This window comes from Pongo abelii, chromosome 1 (assembly GCF_028885655.2).
Source record: "Pongo abelii isolate AG06213 chromosome 1, NHGRI_mPonAbe1-v2.0_pri, whole genome shotgun sequence".
Lineage (NCBI taxonomy): Eukaryota > Metazoa > Chordata > Mammalia > Primates > Hominidae > Pongo > Pongo abelii.
In genome coordinates this window covers 59,450,905-59,473,132 of record NC_071985.2, presented here as the reverse complement: position 1 = coordinate 59,473,132, position 22,228 = coordinate 59,450,905, and the positions used below count along the sequence as shown (strand labels likewise).

General features: G+C 32.3%; 1 protein-coding gene across 11 annotated transcripts in view; it reads right to left on the bottom strand.

Moving 5' to 3' along the window:
* The window catches only part of BRINP3 (BMP/retinoic acid inducible neural specific 3), a 390,180-nt gene that overhangs the window by 195,953 nt on the left and 171,999 nt on the right, over positions 1-22,228 (bottom strand). For 10 of the 11 annotated variants that reach the window (XM_054524117.1, XM_054524105.1, XM_054524115.1 and 7 more), the window contains one exon: positions 2,879-3,069. The exons of the other annotated variant lie outside the window; for it this stretch is intronic. In XM_054524117.1, coding sequence (XP_054380092.1) covers positions 2,879-3,069 — 191 coding nt within the window. The remainder of the gene's footprint in view (positions 1-2,878; positions 3,070-22,228) is intronic. 11 annotated transcript variants of the gene reach the window in all.

Sequence of the window (22,228 nt, the reverse complement as noted above, 5' to 3'; positions counted from 1 at the left end):
CAGAGATTAGAAAGTGAGTAAGGGTGCTAATTCCGTCTCTTTCCCCCTTCAAGGCAATACTTGAACAAAACTTTCAAAAAACTGAAGTAAAATCATTTAGAGAGAGCGTACTGCCATCACTGGAAGAATAAACCTCAAGTGAATAATCTCATAAATTTTGAAACATGGTGTATACAACAAAACAACATGCAAAACAAAAATGAATCTTAAGGCCAAAATGTGGCATCCATCATATCAACATAGTAAAACAATTAAATTTAAAAGTCACCATAATTTTGAAACTAAGGAACAAGAATGTCTATGGGAACCACTGGTGCTTTTGGATCTCTTCTGTCTTTCCTCTGTCTTTTCCTTCTTTTCTTATCTGGAAAAATGTATTTTATCTTCTGAAATACTTATAGGTGCTTTGAATCACTTATATAATAATAATGAAGTATGTGTTTCAAAATTACTGAACTTTTTCAGAGGAGGAGTTATAGAAATAACTTAAATTTTACCTTTCAGATTTTATTGCATTAATAATAATTGACATTACTAAGCCAAATAGACACAGCTTTCACAGAATCAATCTTCATAATTATTAAAATATTTTATATTTTTGGCTATCTACACTAACATAATGAAAACCACTTCAATGCATCACGTACTTAAATTATACCACACACTGTGCTAAGCACAGTTTTCAACATTTATACTAACCTTTCTATGTCCCATCACATAGGTGTTATTCTCCTCTTTTCTATTAAATATTCAAAATGCAGAGGAATTACTTAATAGATTTTAAAGTCTCACAGTTGGCTAAAAAGCGGGGAAGGAGAATCAGGATTCAACAAGAATATGGCTGATCTCTTTCTCTTCTTATTTTATCACTATTCATTTGTGGAACAAGGTAATGGAAAAATAGTGTGTATTTACAGCCAGACTTTTCTTTCTGCCTTAGCCACCTATATTTTTCACCTTTAATGTCTTGAGATTCCATGCCAGAGTTATTTTCCACAATGTGCTCAGGCATCCACTCCTTTTTCAACCTGTTCATGCCTTCCTTATCTACTCTTACTTGGGTACTGATTCTCATCAATTCTGAATCTTTATTTGTGAATTTGACCCAACTGGCTCTCTGGATTTGCTTGCATTCAGAATTTTTCCTGAATTATAACTCAATTATCCTCTGTTTATATTATAAATGTTTACATATATCTACTTATTTGGATGACCTCAATCTCTTAAGAAAGTGTAGTTTTACTTGTTTACTCATTTAACAAATAGTTAATGAGAACCTACTATAAATGAAGGGCAATTATAGCCATGGGGATGAAGAGGTGACAAATACAACTAATGCCCTTGTTTTTAAAAAAATATGCAAGAACTACAGATAATAAACCAATAACCAAATAATAAAAATAATTTCACATGATAATAAATACTTTGATAAATGCAAATTTGATCAAGAAATAGTAGAGAACAATGGGGTTCACTGTGCACTATTGATGAAAGAGTAGTCAGGAAAAGGCCTCCCTGAAAAAATAACATTTGGGTAGAAAAATGTGAACATCATTGTGACTGTGACTGAAAAATGGAGCATGAGGAAGAAATGAGAAGAGGCCTGAGTTTAAAGCTAGCATCCATCAGATCATTGATGTAAGGCCTTATAAACCACAGGGAGACACTTAGATTTTATTTTAAGTGGCCAGTTCCAGGTTTCAATTAAAACAGTGAATATGAACTGATTCAAGATTTTAAAAGAGCTGTGTGGAGAAGGGACCATTTGAGTATTGCAGGAAAAAAATGATGATGTCTTGGTCTAGAGATGCTGGAGAGCAGGTGAGGAAAGAGTTTGATATGGGGTATATTCTGGTGTAAAAAATTGACATGACTTGCTGAAAGACTGGGCTGGCAGGTTAAGGAAAGACAAGACATCCTCTAAGGCTAAAAAAAGAACAAGCTGCCTTTTTGTGACACCATACCATTGCTGCGAATCAGTCCGACTATCTTTGGTAAACCCATTAAGAAACTGACAAGAAAGCATGGATTCACTGTTTTCCTGGCTTTCCTATTCAATTTTATACAGTGTTCTTCATTATAAGAAAAAATAACATCTATTTCTAAATGCAATTGTGGGACATGATTTGAAGTCAAACACAAAATTAAATATATGTAATTCTGGGATATTTTTTAATTTTAGGAAAATATCATATGTTGCTTATTACACATTATCTCCTAAAATGTCATTTAAGTATATTCAAAATGCTGAATCACACATCATTATGAAAAAGCCATATTTTTAAGGCTAAATAGTATTTAACAGTATCACACAATAGCTTCCTTAATTTTTACAAATGTATGCATTGACATATACAAATACAAGAAAGTGACATTTATTCATTTCTACTTTCTTATTATGCATCATAATTATTTGTTTATCACTTTTTCTGTACCAGCTACAATCTGTATCAACTACAATCAGAAACACTAAAATGGTGCTAACAATGTAATTGTAGTTATTTAACATGTACTCCAAGAAACCTTTCCTTCTCTCTATAACTAGAATTGATGACCCCACCTGTGACTTCTTATTATTCATGTATTTTAAATAAAAGTTTCCATATCACCTTACAGAGTGCAATAATTATGTCAAATATTTGTATGTTATTAGATTGTAAATAGCTTTCATGCAGAAACTAAGTAATATTCATCTGCTTCACAATTGTGAACACTGTGTGGGACATTTAATAATCACTCAAAATGTGTTGGGTAAATGAATGAATGAGTTCTATAACTATTCATACTGTAGGTATCTGGATTAATTAACACTTTTCTGTGATTTATACGGTTTTAGGCACAAGCACACACAGGCACAAATATGTTCAAAGAGCCGTACCTCCCAGAGTAGCAGATAGCAAGAAATGTGTCCCATATTTCTTGATAAGGTTTTCTGTGATTTGCTGAAGGGTAGGTCGACGTCCCAAAAGTCTTATGTTGCGGAAGAATTCAGGGGCAAGAGGCAGAGGAGAGCCAAGGAAATTTCTTCTCTCAACTGCAAGGTTATTTACTTTCCAGCGGCCAAACTCCCTGAAAAGCAAATTTATTTTTATTCATAAATGCATAATCTATCTGAATGTTTTCATTTGAGTTCACTTAGTAGCTGGGGTCAGTACATTACAATGACTCTTGCTTGTAATACTATGTTGTGTGCTATGAGTAGGAGAAGCAATATTTATAATTTATTTAACTGGAGTGAATACTCTAAAACCAAGTCATGTAAAGGAAAAATAAGCCACCTAAAGTGTACAGCTTCCACTGAGATTTTTTCCCCAAGAAAATATATTTTCATAAAAATGACTTTATTATGCCTAGAATATGAATATAGAGTTATTAAACAATAACAAAATAACTTAAGGTAATTTTTTTTCATTTTCTAAGGTATATTGGAAAAAAAGAATGATTTATATTCATCACCCTAATGATTCCCTTTCTCTATTCACTTTAGAGTGGGAACATAAAAAACCTCAGGGATATTAAGGAGCCACAGAACTTTAAAAACAACAAAAGAGAAATCAGTTTTCTTCTTTTTTTTTTTTTTTAATAATCATGGTTTACAACATATTTGGAAACCCAAATTCAGCTACTGCAATTTCTCAAGATGCAAAGTGATTTTATAGATGAATTTGGCCAAGTTAGAAAAACGAAAGCTAGGGCTATAAAAGATTTATACATTTTTTAAAGAATGTATGCATTTACATTGAGATAAAATCAATCTGATAATAAATTAGAAAAGAATTATAGTAAACTGCATCTGATATTTTTTCTGAGAAGTGGTCCGATAAAATTCTCAAATATCACCCACAGGAAGAACACTCTTCACTAGGCTTAATACTTCAAAGTATGTTAATTCATATTTATAAAATAATCAAATAAAATGTTAATTAAACACTTTATACACATGTGCCATCTTTATTTCTATTTTTCTCCAAAAAATGCTTGCAATGTGCCGGGATCAGGGCATAAGAGATTCATCTACTGATGAGACCCATACTGTCCATCTGCAAGTAGCCTTCTCCTTTTGGAGAAATGTTTAGGAATAAATAAAATAAAGACAGAAAATTAAATTTTTAAAAGTTTTAAATTCTGATATGTACTGAGAGATACACATACAGACCACTTTGATGAGAAATATGACTATATGAAGTGTGGCCATATTTTACATTAAATGGCCAAGGAGGGTAACTCTGCAGAGACAACAATTAGGCAATATGTGAAAAAATAAATAAATAAATTGCTTGGTGCAAGAAGGCAGGAAAAGGATTGAAGCAGAATAATGAGGAACAGTGCACATACTTCCAGGACAAAGGGGCATGACCCTGACAGTTTCTAACTATGGATATTTAGTACTTGTGGCACATATTTGACAGTCAAACAGCCGATTTTTTCACTAATTATATAATCAGAATCACTTTTGAATCTAGGGAAGACTTTGGCCTGAACATAAATTAGAAATTCTTTCATCTTTGAGAAATTCTTGCTATCTCCTGTTAAGAATCAGCTCATCTAAAGTTTTAATTAGAGTTTTTCTACCAAGGGTTCTCAAACTTCAGCACCTATCAGAATCACCTGGAAACTTCACAACAGAGATTCTGATTCATTAGGTATTAGATAGGAGTTAGAATCTGCATTTTAAACAGACATGCTAGTACTGCTCTTCTGGTGACCATACTTTGAATAAAACTACCGGTCTATACAATTTGCTATATTGTCTTTCAGACCTCTTCAAAGTGCCATCTTTTCAGTAAATATAGGGCTTTTATAGGCTGAATTTATTATAATGTTCCCACAAAATAGAGTAAGAATGTCTTTATCTTTCCAAACCTAAGTTGATATCAATAAATTTTTATGTTATTCACTTCTATAATAAATTTACTTAAATCTGAATTGTAGGTACATAATGTATGTATATGTATAATATATAAAATATATAATATTAAATATAGGATATATAAATAAAAATTTAAACTTTGACAAAAGATCATTTGAAATCAAATATTTAAGTCCTAAATTTGATGCTATATCTCAAGATATATAGTAATACAAAACTTCTAGGAAGTTATTTTTATACCATGATCAAAATAATAGTTGCTCATTCATTCCAAAATTTGTAGGCTTACGCTCAAACATTTAATTTTTTAACTCCTGAAAAATGCTTGTAATTTAATCAGTAGAGTAACATAACTTGACCTTAAAGCTGTGACATGTATTTTTCAGTGGTTTACAGTGCTAAATTTGTTAACTCAAATGTATCCGTAGATTAAGATACAATCTAAATGAAATAATTAGACTAAAAAATCCAAGATGATTGATTCAATGGTAATATTTTATATCCTGTGTAAATGCTTTCTAAAATGCTGAAAGATTTTCAATACATAACTGGGAGTAAATACATGCTAGAAAAGTGCAATTCTATGTTTTTTAACAATTAGTAAATATGCAAATATAAATCCATGATCTATTCTGACCTGATGTATTTATGACTTCCTTCATTTTGTTCCTCTTAAATAAGAACAATAGACATATTACAAAACAACTAAAACAAATTACTTACGCAATCAGTTTATAAGACTCTATAATACTGTAGAATCAGCTATTCAAAGAAAATATTGTCTACTCTTCATTAACAACTAATATATTGTCCATGTTGCTGGCAATACGGATGAACATAAGAAAATCTATGACCTCGAGGGCTCAAAGATTATACAAAGATAAAATATGAATGAATAAATTGCCATTCAAAGGCTTTAGAGTATTTTTCTGTGTAAAAATACAATTGTATATTAGCTTAGCTAGCCCAACTTCTCTACCCATTTATCACTGTTCTTTGATATGAATGGATCTAATCCAACTCACTTTGGATATGTTTTCTCTGAATAGCCTAAGAAGGCTTCCTGGACAACTTTCCAGAGAACTTTCTTCAGCTATCAGGTGCTTTTTACTCACTCAATATGTTAAATTTGTAGTCTCACTTCACCTTCTAATATTTCAAATGATAAAACACTTTGACACCCCATCTATTAATCTATTATCTCTGTCATGCAAAAAACAAAAAGAAAGAAACTCTTCGGGGATATCTCCAAACTAAAACTAATTAAATAACTAAATAATTATAGTTATTGTTAATAACTAAAGAAAAATATTTTCTTAATTTCCAGAAACTTAATCTTCTAGTTTTCTCCCCATATTTTCATATAAAGAATAAAGCAAAATACTACACCATTGTGTAGATCCAAAAGAATAAAGCAAAATACTACACCATTGTGTATATCCAACAAGGTTAGTTTGTGTAGACAACATAAATTTCAAATTGAAATCTAAGAGAGCTCTTATTTCCTCTCCACATTTGGTTTGTACTGTCATGAAATATGATCACTATTATAATCTTTCTAAAGTTTTTCTGGAAACTGAGATAAAACAGCAAAATAATCCTAAGAAGTGGTGGTGATAAGAGCGCTTTAAATAAAGATAGTCATCTCCGGAGAACCACACTGTGAGTAGTAAACATTAGATATGAATCGAAATTCCCAGTGTCCCTTTTTCCCAAATACAAGATAAGACATTACTGATGACATTTTAAGTCACCGTGGCCATGTGGCTTACTTTGACAGATGAATTGTGAGCATGTATGTATAACCTGGTCCATAAGCCCGGGATATTGATAAGCAACTATAATCAGAATTGCTATGGTCCACATATATCCCTAACACCTAATAGGATGAACAAGTGAATGAACTGAAAATAAATTTTGTCATGTAAAGTCATCAAGATTATGGGAGGCTGAGGTGGGAGAATCACTTGAACCCAGGAGGCGGAGGTGGCAGTGAACCAAGATCATGCCACTGCCCTCCAGCAAAGATTATGAGATTATTTGATTTGCTTATTTTCTAGTAGTATAATCTAGCATATCATTACTGATGTAAAGTTTTTTGATGCTGGGAAATCTTAGGAAGGTAATAAGGAGCTAATGTCTGTATATAAATTGGAATCTAAGGGGTGAGGGATTTGTTTGTTTTTTTTTTTTTTTCTGAAGGTAAGATTCACCTCAGTTACAACTAGATCATGCATTCATTAAATGTTGGAAAAACAAATGAATGGAGCGCTGAATTAAAAACATGCTGTTGGGTGTAATTATCATAATGAGAACATTTTACCTAAAGGCATCTCAGGATTTCATCCAAATGCTTTATGTTTATATTAAATAAGAACATTGTTGTATCTAACTAAGTGTTGTATTCTACTTGGAGCCTTCACAGAACGTAACTATCTTCCCATCATAACGTTTGCAAGTCTTTCAATTAAATAGGCACAATCATTAGAGTTTAATGTAACTCAGTCCCTTTCAAGACACCACTGTTTTATAGAACACACATATGGGCTGTAACCAGTTTAACCAGAACATTACTTTGAAAATATTTTGGGGGATCATACTCTAAGGAGTCTCTATTTGTTTATTAGAGTTTTATGTTTGCCTGATAAAAATTCTGATGTGCAATCATCTATTATGTATGTCCACACAACGTTAGTTTTTCTACAATATTTATTATAATTTTATCCATACTCAGCTCATAAAAAAGGCTAGAAAATAAGAATGACATCATCAAATTTCAGTTAAACGCTGGTCACATAATTGCCACATTGCCATTAACCTTTCTTATTAGCATTTAAATATATACAAATATACAAATGTACTCAGTATTTTTAAAAGATATTAACTGTCATGATTTCTTTAAAAGTGCACACATATGTTTGGTTTTCCCAAAACACAGAATTTGCCACTCTTCATATTAGAAATTTTGGATTAAATACCAATGAAAAAGAAACCCAAAATATATTGACAAAAGCAGATGATGCAGTAGCTGAAAAGATTTACCTTTAACTGCTAATTTCCATTAATTGAAGTTGTCTAAAGTCCTAAATGCTATTATTACATTACTTTTCACATTACTATATTTGTTGGCTAGTAATTTTATCAATAACCATTAAAATTTTCAGACACAACAGAATCTTAAAATAAATATATTACCTAAGCATTCATGTCTACTGGAACAAATTCAAAACAAAAATCATAAATTAACTTGCCAAACTTTAATAACAATAACTTTCTAATTACTTCTGTAAAATCATACTGATCTTAAGAAATGGCACTAATATCAATATTGGCTCCCCATAATTTTATTGAGAAACTGTGATATATAAAATTGACTTTTAAAAGCATTTTTACTGGCTGGGCACAGTGGCTCATGCGTGTAATCCAAGCACTTTGGGAGGCTGAGGTAGACGGATCACTTCAGGTCCAGGAGTTCGAGACCAGCCTGGCCAACATGGTGAAACCCTGTCTCTACTAAAAAGAAAAAAAAAAAAATAGCTGACTGTGGTGGTGTGTGCCTGTAATCCCAGCTACTCAGGAGGCTGAGGCAGGAGGATTGCTTGACCTGGGAGGCAGAGGTTGCAGTGAGCCAAAATTGTGCCACTGTACCCCAGCCTGGGCAGCAGAGTGAGACTCCATCTCAAAAAACAAAAACAAAAACATTCTTACAATATAGCTTCAACATCTCACAAATGACACTGTTTTCCATTTGGCTGGTAAAAGGAAAATGTTTCAAATGGCCTGGATGCCTGTACCACTGAAGCTAGTGTTTATAAAACAGCTAAATGCTCAGCAACTGGCAAGATAAAAAAGTCCACTCTCCCTTTAGCCCCTTGGTACATCAAACTTTTTAAAATAAATTTAATAGTAGTAGGGTTTAATTTTTTTCTAAGCTTGGGAAAAATTTTCGGATGATGCTGGAAATTTAGCAGAATGAATCTATTCAAATAAAATACTGGGGATAAAAGTCCAATCACAAATATAACTTACATAAAGTGTGTATATGTAGGATTTCTGAGAAGCACTGATTAATGACTGTTGTACTTTGAAAAAGCTGCCAAACTCAAAGTAGACTACAGAAGACAATTAGTATGACTGCAATAAAAACAATTGCCATCTCAGTAGAACAACAAGAATTAATTGTAGCTGTAACCTCATGACTATCATTGAAACAAAAAAAGATGAAGGTGGGGCTATTGAGAAATTGTTAAAGGATGGTCTAGTTTATGGCTAGTTATGCACACTTCAGATTTTTAAAATATGTTATATTTTAGGGCTTTGAAATTACTGAAAATAATTTAATTTTATGTTACATAGTTTTAAATCACTTTCATAGCTTAGTAGTTTTATGCAAACTTTAAGAGAAATACAACACAGATGCAGGTATATATGATAATATAAAAATTGATTATGCTTGTTTAAATTAAATCATATTTTGAACACTTGTTTGCAAAATTTTTCTGTAAAAACATGCAAACATGCTGTTAATGATCTTCTCATTTGAATAAAGGAAAATATGTAAGAATTTTGCTTAAACTTTGCTTTCTAAAGTTTGAAAGTATAGTTTAACTTCTATTATAAACATTATATCAACTTATCAAAATTACTCCTTAATTGCATTCATATAACAATACAGATTAGGTAACTGTTGATCAGTGTAGAGAAGTCAAGAGGCATAGACATATCTGAGCTAACATAAAATATTTAGTTTGTTTCTGACAAAAGGAGATACATTGAATGTTTTTATTTTAGCATTTATACTTACAGAAGTAATTCATCATCTTCATTAATAGATAAAAACATTTGCATTCATGCATAAATTTTATTATTTTCGATAGCAAATTTTAATTTTTAAAAGGAAATGGAATTAGGAGTGAAACAGCTGAAGTTTCAAATCCTATACTCACCAATTTAATTCACAAAATGTAAAGCTTTCTGAATTTTTGCAAGTTCATAACCTCCATGATGTAAACACCCCTCATCTAAGATCATGGGTGTAATAAAACTGATACAGGAGACATTTTGAAGTAAAAATTTGTAAAACTTAACTACAGTAGTACAGATAACATGGATTACTTCTTAGTAATTTTTGGTACATGTAAATTTGTGAAGTGGGTTTTTTGTACCAGGATGTTAATTTTTAAAAATACATAAATATTATTGACTAAGGTAATGTGATTTTGTGGAATAAGTAAAAATTTACAAAAGAATTTATAAATAAAATCACTTAAAGAATATGCACCTCACCATTGTTGTTCCAGGTATAGACTAATAAGTTTAATGCTCATAAAGATAGGTAAATGTGAAATAGATATCTGTTAATGAAAAAATAATGTTTGCTGACAATTTCTTCAAGCATTTAGGCAATATTTCCACTGAGATTTCTTTATGATGATACAACATCTACATTAAATTAAACATTGGATTTTTTTTTAAACCATGGATTATGTGAAGGTAACTAACCAATTATATATCTGAGATTACAATAAATTACAACTTCACATATTGCTTCATTTCAAGTTACATGAAGTAAGAAGGCAAAATGAAGGAATTTTTTAAAGAATAATTGCATTTTTAGTGACAATAAATATAAATTGCCCATCTTTTAAAGAAAATTTTTCATAATAAAGATGAGTTTTGAATAATAACTCAATTCAGTAGAATTTATATTTTTCCTGAAATATGTCTTAAAATGTCTTAAAGGGAATTCCTTTTAAAATGTTTTATGATTTTTCCCACATAGTTGAGGCAAATGAAAATGTGTTGCTGCAGGTCATAGGCTTTAATATACAAATAATTTATTTCAACATGCTCTTAATTTTATGTCTTTCACATATACATCAGATAGGGAGACTGAATATGGTACTTTATGACAAAATAAATTTTCAGAAAATGTATAAACTTAAGTTTACAAGGTATAAATTTTTTATTCCCCAAGTTGTAACCTTTCAGTTTGAATCGGGCTTGATTGTTAGAATACAATTTTATGCACAAACACTTTATGAAATATCAACTGGTAATTTCATCTTTCTCTGGATATCAATGTCTTGTACGGATTACAAATTGAAACTTGTTATCTAGCAAGCACTTGGTCTTACCATCTTCTTTTGGGGATTTATATAATATAAACTTCTTAAATATTACCTGCTTTATATGAACTTCAAAGACACTAATAATATGTGGGAACTGCCATCTTTTCTGCTCTACCATACCTGTCTCCAATTAATTCAGGTCCTCTTGTTATATGCACTCCTGGCACAATTTTCTTTTCCTTCTGTGAACTTAATTGTGTCACTCTTTGATTCATGATTCACGTAGATGTGAATTATTTTTTCTTATAACCGTTGTATTTTTAAGACTCAAATGAATGACCCATAGTAGTCATCATTAAATACACTCAGAATCACGAAATGAGTAAATATTCTCATGTGAGCTAAAATGAAATAGCCACCCAAGTATGAAAAAGAATGAGGTTTCCTAATTGTTAAGTTCACAGAAAATCAAGCTCAGTAGAGGAATATATTTCTCAATTATCCTCTTTGAGTGTTCATGTGACTAGGGCAAATTAAAAGTTAACTATTTGCTCTAAACTGAGAAACACTAATCGTATGCAAAAACCTTCTCCCACTGATATCTAAAATATATGTTTGGAAGTTTAGAAATATGCTATCATTTCCTGCTAGGGCAGTAAAATGTATAGTTGTGGTACTCCAAGCATCTTATGGTTAATACACTTTGAGAAGAGCAATCCAGATATTTCAGCTATAAGAAGATTTTTAATTTCTCTAATCTATGCCAGCCATAAGGCATTGGGAAGCACATTGATACAGACAAATTCAATTTTCATCTTTTATGGGCAAAATAAATATATTTGACTAGTTTTCTCCTATAAACTTTAAAATGTAATTTTTCACTGATTAGCAGTCAATAAGTTTATACGTTTGGTAGGCAAAAACAACTTTCATACTAGTGATCATTAAACATTTTCTGGCAGATAACTTTTACCTCATCATTGAAATTGAAATGATAATTTAATTAGACTTGTTTCTAAGCGATCAACCTATGAATTTTAAACTGTGACACTGAGGTGTGTGCTCTTTTTATCTCCTTTTGATAAACGAGAGAACATTGTTAGAAATAAATTCTCCGAGGCTGTATACCCAGCAAGAATTTGAATCTAGAGGATCAGACCTCAAACCTAATGACATCAACTCATTTAGAGATTGACAGCAACTTTGATTGAAAGGTGGCTGTTACTGGTAACATATATCTGTGAGTGTGTGTGTGTGTGTGCACATGTGTGTGTGTGTATTTGTGTGGGAAGCATGGAGGGTGCATGGGAGAGACAGAGAAAGATACAGAGTATGGAGAGAGACAGGAAAGAGAAGAAACAGACAAGGTTGAGAGAAGTTTATCCATTAAATGGGGAGGAATGTGAGAAATACTAATATATATCAAACAGAAGCAAAAAGCCAAGTATAGGTTAATCTTTTATTGTCCTGACTAGCCACCCAGGAAACAGAGAATGTAAACCTCTACATGGTAGAAGGACTTAAAGGGCCTTTGAGACTATTTCACATTTCTTAAAAGATGAATTGTAGGAAGTGAATGATTAAAGAGGTTTATAATCAATTACTTTAATAGGTGATAGAGTGTAGTCCAAACTCTGAGCTCAGGGTGCAGAGAATACAAGCACAGGCAACAAATGCATAAATAGATGTACTGGATTACAACAAAGTTAAAAGCTTCCAAACAACAAAGGAAACAATCAACAGAATGAAGAAACAATATACAGAATGGGAGAAAATAAGAGGTTAATATCTAAAATATATAAGGTGCTAAAATAAATCAATAATAAAAAGTAAAACAAATAAAAATACCCTGATTTGAAAATGAAAGAAGGACCTGAATAGACATTTCTCAAAAGAAGATCTAAAAATGGCCACAATTTTAATAAAAAATATTCAACATCACTAATCATCAGGGAAATGGAAATTGAAACCGCAATGAGATATCACTTCACTCCTGCTAGGATAGTTACAATTAAAAAGACAAAAGTTAACAAATTTTGGAAAGGATGTAGAGAAAATGTAACCCTTGCACACAGTTGGTGAGAATGTAAATTAAAACAGCCATTGTGGAGAACAGTTTGGAGATTTTTCAAAAAATAAAAATAGAACTACCATATGATTTGGCAATCCCACTACTGGATATATATACGTATTTATATGTTGAAGAGATATCTGCTTTTCCATGTTTATTGCAGCATAATTCACAGTAGCCAAGACATAGACCCAACCTGTGTCCACTGGTGAAAGAATGGATTTTAAAAGGTGGTATATATACACAATGGAGTACTTATTAGCCATAATAAAGAATGAAATACTGTCATTTGTGGCAATATGGATGAACCTGGAGGAGAGGACATTATGTTAAGTGAAATAAGCCAGGTACAGAAGGCAAAATTCCACTTGACCTTTCTCATATGTGAAATCTGAAAAAGTTGATCTCATAAAAGGAGAGAGTAGACTGGTAGCTACCAGAGGATGGGGATATGGAGCCGTGGGAGGGTTTGGAAAATGCTGGCCAAATGATACAAAATGACAGAAGGAATAAGTTCAAGAAGTCCATTGTAGAGCATGGCAATTATAGTTAATGGACATATATTGTATTCTTGAAAAGAAAGTGATCAGCAAACCTAAAATACTGATGAACCTGTAAAACTTATTATGGAGAGTCACTCTACATGACAAGAAAAAATATAAAATAAAAAAAATGACAACTGGGCACAGTGGCTCATGCCTGTAATCCTGAAACTTTGGAAGGCTGAGGCCGGAAGATTGCTTGGGCCCAGGAGTTCGAGAGAAGCATGGGCAACATAGCTTGTCTCTCTACAAAAAAATAAATAGCTTACTCTGGTGGCATTTGCCTGTAGTCCTATCTACTCAAGAGGCTGAGAAGGGAAGGGAGAATCACTTGAGCCCAGGAGGTCTAGTCTACCTTGATCTGTGATTGCACCACTGCACTTCAGCCTGGGTGACAAAGCAAAATCCTGTCTCTAAATAAATATATAAACAGAAAAGTAAAGTCTATTTTTGATGGGAGAATTTTTAGTACTTCTTTAATCTTTGTACTCACTATTGGTTTATTCAGGTTTTCATGTAATTAGTGATTCAATACAGGTAAGTTGTATTTTTCCAAGAATGTATCCATTTTTTCTAGGTTTTCCAATTTGTTAGCATATAGGAATTCACAATAGTCTCTAACAATCTTTTGTATTTTTGTGTTATTTATTGTAATGTCTCCATTTTATCTCTGATTTTATTTATATGTCTTCTTCCTTCTTATACTAAACGTTTATTCATCTTTTAAAAAATATTATTTTTGATTTGTTGATCTTTTGTAGTATTTTAGTCTCACTTTCATTTATTTCTGCTCTAATCTTTACTATTTCTTTTCTTTTACTAATTTTGGGATTGGTTTGCATTTACTTCTCTACATTTCTTGAGGGGCATCATTAAGTTTTTATGTGAAGTGTTTTTGTTGTTGTTGTCTTAGGCATTTATTGTGATATTCTTCTTATTCCTGCTTTATCTATATTCCGTATGTTTTGTTATGTTTTGATTTCCTGTTTATGCATTTTAAGACATTTTAAATTTTTCTTTTTTAATTTCTTTACCAATACATAGGTCATTCAGTAGCATGTCGTTTTATTCCCATGTATTTGTACAGTTTCCATCATTCCTCTTGTTACTGATTTCTAGTTTTAGTCCATTAGGGTCAGAAAAGATACTTGATATGATTTCAATTTTTTTGAATCTCTTGAAACTGTTTTGTGTCTTTACATATCATCTATCCTGAAGATATTCCATGTGTTAATGAGAAGATTGTTTATTCTGCAGCAGTTTGAGTGAAATGTTCTGGAAATGTCAGCTTTATCCATTTGGTCTGGAGCATAGTTTAACTTTGATGTTTCCTTGTTGGTTTTTTGCCTGAATAATCTAAATATTGCTGAAAATGGGGTTTTGAAGTCCCCTACTATCATTGCATTGAAGTGTATCTTTCCCTTGAGATCTATTAATTTTTGCTTTACATATTTGGGTGTTGTGGTATTAGTACACAAACATTTACTATCATTATATCCTGTTACTGAATTGATGCTTTTATCATTATACAGTGAACTTCGCTCATGCTTTTTACAGTTTTTGATTTAATGTCTACTTTATATAATGTAAGCATAGCTACTCTTGCGCTTTTTTGGTTTTCATTTTCATAGAATATATATTTCCACCTCTTCAATTTCAATCTATGTATGTCTTTATAGGTAAAGTGGATTGTTTGTAGTCAGATTTAGCTTTTTGTTCTTTTTTAATTCATTCAGCCACGAACTTTTAATTGGAACATTTAGTCTATTTATATTCAGTGTTGTTATTGGTAGGTAAGGACTTGATACTGCCATTTTGTTACTAGATGTTCTGTAACTCCTCTCTTCCTTTCGTCACTTCTTACTGTTTTCCTTTCCGGTTAAGTTATTTTCTCTGGTGATATTTTTAATTCCTTAATTTTTACTTTTAGGGTATCTATTATAGTTTTTGGCTTTGTGGTTGTCATTAACTTTACAAAAACATCTTACAGCTATCAGAAGTACCTCAAAATACCTTTTTTTTTTTTTTTTTTTGAGTAAGGGTCTCACTCTGTTGCCTAGACTAGACTGCAGTTGCACAATCATGGCTCACTGCAGACTCGATTTCCCAGGTCTCAAGTGATCCTCCCAGCTCAGCCTCCTGAGTAGCTGAGACTCCAGGCATGTGTTACCATGTCTGACTAATTTTTTGTACAGATAGGGTCTCACTTTGTTGCCTATGCTGGTCATTAACTCTTGGACTCAAGTGATCCTCCTGCCTTGGCCTCTCAAAGAGCTTAGACTATAGGAATAAGCCACTTCACCTGGCCCTCAAAACAGCTATTTTCAGTTCCTGGCTGAGAGAGCAAACCTCACCTCTCCAGGTTTGGTGACTGGCACTTTATTTAATCAATTTTGTTAGGTTATATTTCCTTGAATATTTTGGATACTTGGAGGCATGCATCAATAACTAGGCATTGAAAAATTGGGTATTTATTTCAGTCTTGCCTTGTTTGTACCTGTCCTTCTTCAGAGAGTCTTCCAGTAGTTTAAAGGGGACTGCCTGTTGAGCTCTGTAAGCCAGTGGTCACTCTCGGCATTTTAGCACTAAAGGGTGCCCTGAGCCTAGGTTTGTTTAAGTCTTGCAGACTGCTAGCTGACCAACCCTCCAACCTGAACATGGAAAATACATGGGACAGTTCCCTGGGTTTCTAGGCAAAGTCCTTTGCTCACCTCCCACTTTCCCTCAAGCAGAAGGATTCTCTCTCTACTCTGTACTTTCTGTAGTTGAAGAAAGGGTGACACAGGCCAACAGTAGCCTCTGCAGCTTGTAAGGTACTGAATTGCACCCAAAGCCTCTTTGACTAGCACAGTGTAGGGGCTTGGTCAAGGCCTGTAGTCACTGCTGCCTGATTGACACAGACACTTATTCAAGGCCTCAGGCTACTTTAGGCAGCCAGTAGAGAAGAGGGCCAGAACTTGGGTTTGTTCTTTCAGGATGGTGGATTCCCTTCTGGCCCAGGATGGATCTAGAAGTGCCAAGCAGCTCACTTGGTTCTGTCCTTTGTTGTTTTAAGTGGCGGGGTTGGTACTTGGGTCTTGGGCAAAGTCCCCTGTACTCTTCCCTCTTCTTTTCCCAACACAGGGATTCTCTCTCCGCACTGCACTGCCTGGGGTTGGGGGAGGAGTGACTTGGGCACTCTAATGGCTGCCACAACTTACATGATGCTAGGTTGCTCCCCAAGCCATCAGCCTCCCAGACCAGTGCAGTACTGGGACTTGCCCAAAGCAATGGTCACTACAGCCTGCCTGCCACTGAAATTTACTGGGGGCCCGAGGCCACTGTAGTCAGCTAGTGGTGAAGCAGGCTGGGACTCAGGTTTCTGCTACTTGGGTGGCAGATTCCTCTCTGGCGCAGAGACGTCTAAATGCCTCTTCTGTGGGCGCCAGTCTAGAATCAAGGACTATGAGGGCCCTGCCCTGTGTTGCATTCCACTGTGGCAGGGCCACCACTAAGTTTCAATGCAAATTCCCACACTCACTTCCCTTTCCCTCCCCAAGCAGCCAGTTTCTCTCTCCACACTGCTCTGCCTGGTAGCAGGAAGGGGTGGTTTAGACAATGTGGTACTGTCCTTTCTAAAGTCTTCAGTTCCTCTCTTTTGGTTATTATACCAAAATCAGGCACTGTGATTAATTTTCTTCTTTTGAATGTGCTTTTTAATCTGTATAGTTATTTAATGTAATGTACCTGCAAGGTAACAATCACTGGGGAGTTCTAATTGGCCATCATGATATGTCTATATTTTTTGTTTGTTTGTTTGTTTTTGTGTTTTTTTTGATGTCTGAGCTTTTGGTGTTATATTTAAAAAATTATTGCCAAAACCAGTTTTAAGGATCTTTTCCCCTATATTTTATTCTTGAAGTTTTACAGCTTCATGTTATATTTAAATCTTTAATATTCCTAGGATGTACCCACAAACACTAAAAATTAAAAAAAATCATGGGATGTAAGGATGATTTGATATACATGGATAATAAATATGACCAATCACATTAACAGAATGAAGGACAAAATCAATATGATTATCTCAATAGACACAGATAAAGGGTTTCACAAAATTCAACATTCTTTTATGATAAAAACTCTCAACATATTAGGTATAGAAAAAAATGTACCTCAAGATAATAAGGACTATATATGACAATCCTACAGCTAACATCATACTCAATGGTGAAAAATGAAAAGCTTTTCTTTTTTAAGATCAGGAACAACACAAGGCTGCCCACACTCACCATTTCTATTCAACATAGTACTGGAAATTCTAGCCAGAGAATTTATGCAAGAAAAATAAATAAAATACATCCAAACTGGAAAGGAAGCTAATTGTCTCTATTGCAGATGATGTAATCTTACACAAAGAAAACCCTAAAGACTCCACTAAACCAAAAAATAAAGTCAGTGAAGTTGTAGGAGACAAACTCAACATACAAAAATCAGTACCATTTCTATACACTAACAAAGAACTATCCACAAAAGAAATTAAGAAAACAACCCCATTTGCGATAGCATAAAAAAGAATAAAAGGCTGAGGAGTAAATTTACCCAAATAAGTGAAAAATATGTACACTGGAAATCATAAGGCACTGATGAAAGAAATTGAAGAGCACATAAATAGATGAAAAATTATCCAATGTTTATGGATTAGAAGAATTCTTATTGTTAAAATGTTCATGCTATCCAAAATGATCCACAGATTTAATGTAATTCCTGTAAAAATTTCAATGGCATTTTTCACAGAAGTAGAAAAGAGAATCCTAAAATTTAAGTAAAATCACAAAAGACTTCAAATAGATGAAACAATATTAAAAAAAACTCAGCAAACCTAGAGACATTATACCTCCTGATTTCAAACTACATTACAAAGTTACAGTAATAAAAATAATATGGTACTTGCATAACAAGACACAGAATAGAGAGGCCAGAAATAAACCTATTCATATATGGTCATCTAATTTTTGACGATGGTGCAAAGAACACACAATTGGGAAATAAACAGTGTTGAGAAAACTGGATATTCATAAGTGAAGGATTAAAATTGGACCTTTGTCTCATACAATACACAAAAAAAAACTCAAAAAAGATTAAAGACTTAAATGTAAGAACTGAAATCATAAAACTCCTAAAAGAAAACTGGGGAGAGAAAAGCTCCTTGTTTACAAACTTAATGGGAAAACACTATTTTTCACCATTAAGTGTAATGTCAGCTGTTGAATTTCACAGATGCAATTTATGAAGTTGAGGAATTTTTCCTTGATTCCTATTTTTCTCAGATATTTTTTCCTCATAAATAAATGTTGAATTTCACCAAATGCCTTTTTTCTGGAGCAATTGGTATGATCATTTTATTTTTTCTTCTTTACACCATTCATATTATGGATTATTCTAATTTTAAAATGTTGAACCAAACTTACAATGCTAGAATAAATTCCACTTGGTCATGGCATATAATTTCTTTTATATATAGCTGAATTCTGTTTTCTTCTGTGTGTGTGTGTGTGCGCATGTGTGTACCTGTGTGTGTGTGCATGTTTTTTCTTCTGGTTTGGTATCAGGGTAACAGTAGATTGAAAAAAAATGAACTGGAAGTGTTATTTTCTGGGAAATAGTCTGTAAAATTATTGTTAATTCTTATTCAAATATTTGTTAGAATTTTCCAGTGAAATCATCTGGGCCTGAAGATTTATTTGGAGTTTTTAAAATTGCAACCACAAGGTTTTTAATAATTATAGGGCTAGTCAATGATATAATTTGTGGTCGTTTGTGCTTTTTAAGAAATTGGTCAGCTTAATCTGAGTTGTCAAATATACATGTGTAGAGTTTTCACGGTATTCTTTAGTATCCTCTTAATTAATTCTTTATATCCACGAGTTGTGTAGTGCTAATCACTGATAAGAGTTCTGACTTTGGTAATTTGTCTACTCTCTTTTTTCTTGCTAGAATACGGCCAATTTTATTTTTATTGTTATTATTTTCAAAGAACTAGGTTTTTGTTCATTGATTTAATCTATTGTTTCTCTTTTTTCAACTTCATTGATTTTTGCTATTATCTTTATGTTTTCTTCATTTGTGTGGGTTAATTTTGCTCTTTTTTAAAGATCTTTGAGGAGGGAGCATATTATTGGTTTGATCTTTTTTTCTTTTCTATATGAAAGTTTTTTGTGCTACACATTTCTCTCTCAGCATTGCCTAAATCATGTTCCACAATTTTTGATATTTGTGTTTTCACTTTTACTCATTTCTGGGTCTTTTTAAAAATTTGTCTTGGGACTTTGTCTTTAACCTATGGTAAGTTTCGAAGTGTGTGGTTTGGTTTCCAAGTGTTTGGAAATTTCCTTGTCATTTTGGTATTACTTTCTTGTATGCTTCAATTATGGTCATAGAATATACTCTGTGTGATCATAATTAGTTGAGATTTGTCTCATGACTCTTAATATGCTCTATTTCATGTGACCCAAGGGCCCTGAAAATGTCTGTGTATTTGGTTAAAGCGTTCTATATATATATTGACTAGATCATGTTTGTTGACATTGTTGCGTTCTTCTATATCCTTGCTGACTTTTCATCAAGTTATTCTAGCAACTGATGAGAGAGGTGTTGAAATATCCATCAATAGTTGTGGATTATTTTAGTTCTTCCTTCAATTCTATTAAATTTTGCTTACAATATCCTGTAGCCCAGTTGTTTGGTGCATGCACATTTAAGGCTAATATGTGTTCATGTTGTAGTAATCCTTTATCATTATAGTAAGTAACTGTCTCTGGTAGATTTCTTTGCTCTGAATTCTGCTTTACCTTATACTAAAATAGTCACTACTTCTTTTTCTCAAATTAATGTTTACCTATTATGTCATTTTCCATTCTTTACTACTACCTAACCTATACTGTTATATTTGAAGTGTGTTTTTTTCATAGACAGCTTACATAGGAGCTATGTTTTCTTGATCTATTCCACCAATGTCTGTATTTTAATTAGTGTAGGTATACCATCTCTATTTAAAGTAATGATTAACATTGTAAAACTTAAGTACAATGCTTTCTTTTGTGTCTGTTTTCCATTCTCTTTCTCTTTTTTCCTATCCTCTTGAGTTACTTGAATAGTTTTTAAAATTCCATTTTTATGTATCTATAGTAATGTTGACTATATCTGTGTATATATTTTATGGATGGCTTTAAATACTAATATATCTATATATATGTGTGTATATATATATCTTATCACAGTCTGCTGGGGTCAATATTTTACCAGTTCCCATAGAAACCTTACCTCCCTTTACTTCATTTTATCTCTCCCATTTATAATATAATTGTGTTTAATATTTCCTCTAAATTCCTTTTGAACAGTGAAAATAGTGTTATATTTTCACTTCACCTGTCAAAATACTTTAGAAAACTGTAGTGAAAAAAAAGTTTTATATTTATCATATTTTTACTCTTTCCATTTTTTCTTAATTCCTGTTATTCCATAATTCCTTCATTTATCTCCTTCCTTCCTTCCTTCCTTTCAAACAATTTTATGCAATGTCCTGAAAATGTATGAAATAAAAATTTTAAAAGTATATACAATATTGAAAAATATTCTAGAGTTTTGGAATATACAGACATATTAAAGAAGTTGTTGAGAAAACAAAGCGAGGTGAGAAAACTTTCTGTGTAATTACATAACTATCTCTGTGTTCATTTAAAGGTAGAGTTTTCTAAGACTGTAGAGAAAGAAAGATTACATAACTATACAAAAATGTTATTTATTGAGAGAAAAAGTGGACAGTAAAACCAAGCATTTTTTGACAAAATTTATCATTTAATCATAAATAATATTTAAACAGATATATAGTTATAGAAAAACATTTTTTCAGCAAATATTTATAGATACAATTTATATGTCTACAGTTCCCTATATTTCTTTGCTGAAAGTGTTTTGGTGCTACTTGTATATAGATAGAAGCATTTTTTAACATGCTTTATTTTCTGAGTACTTTTATGTTAAAAGCAAAACTGAGAGAAAAATACAGAGTTAATCCACATACTCCCAAACTCCACAGATGCACAGCCTCCTAAATTACCAATATCTCCCACCAGGTAGCACATTTGTTACAATTATTGAAAGTAAATGACACATTATTATTCCCCAAAGACTGCAGTGTACATTACAGTCCACTTTGGTGTTGCACATTTATGAGTTTGGACAAGAAGTGTATATATATATACATAAATTTTATATATATATAAATGTATATATATATTTTAAGTGATGGAATGTTGTAGAAGTTGTCAAACACACCTCTGTAACTCTACATGTATCACACTGTGATTTAAAAAGATAATGTCTATGACAAATATATCAAAACCCAGTTACAAAAAATAATTTTTAATTAATAATAAATATAATAAATATTTAAAATGATAGTAAAAATCCAAACTAGCAGCACCAGTAATAACCGTTCAGTATGTTAATTTTGAATTTCTATGAACTTTCACTGCAGAATATTGGACACCTCTCAATTACACATGATTATTCATATTTGATCTAACTTTGCCCAACTTAATTATTCAACCTTTCCTTAAAAATCCCCTCATAAATATTTTATGCAATACATGCACCATGGCTTACTTGTTTCGGCTCACATTTTAAAAGTCCC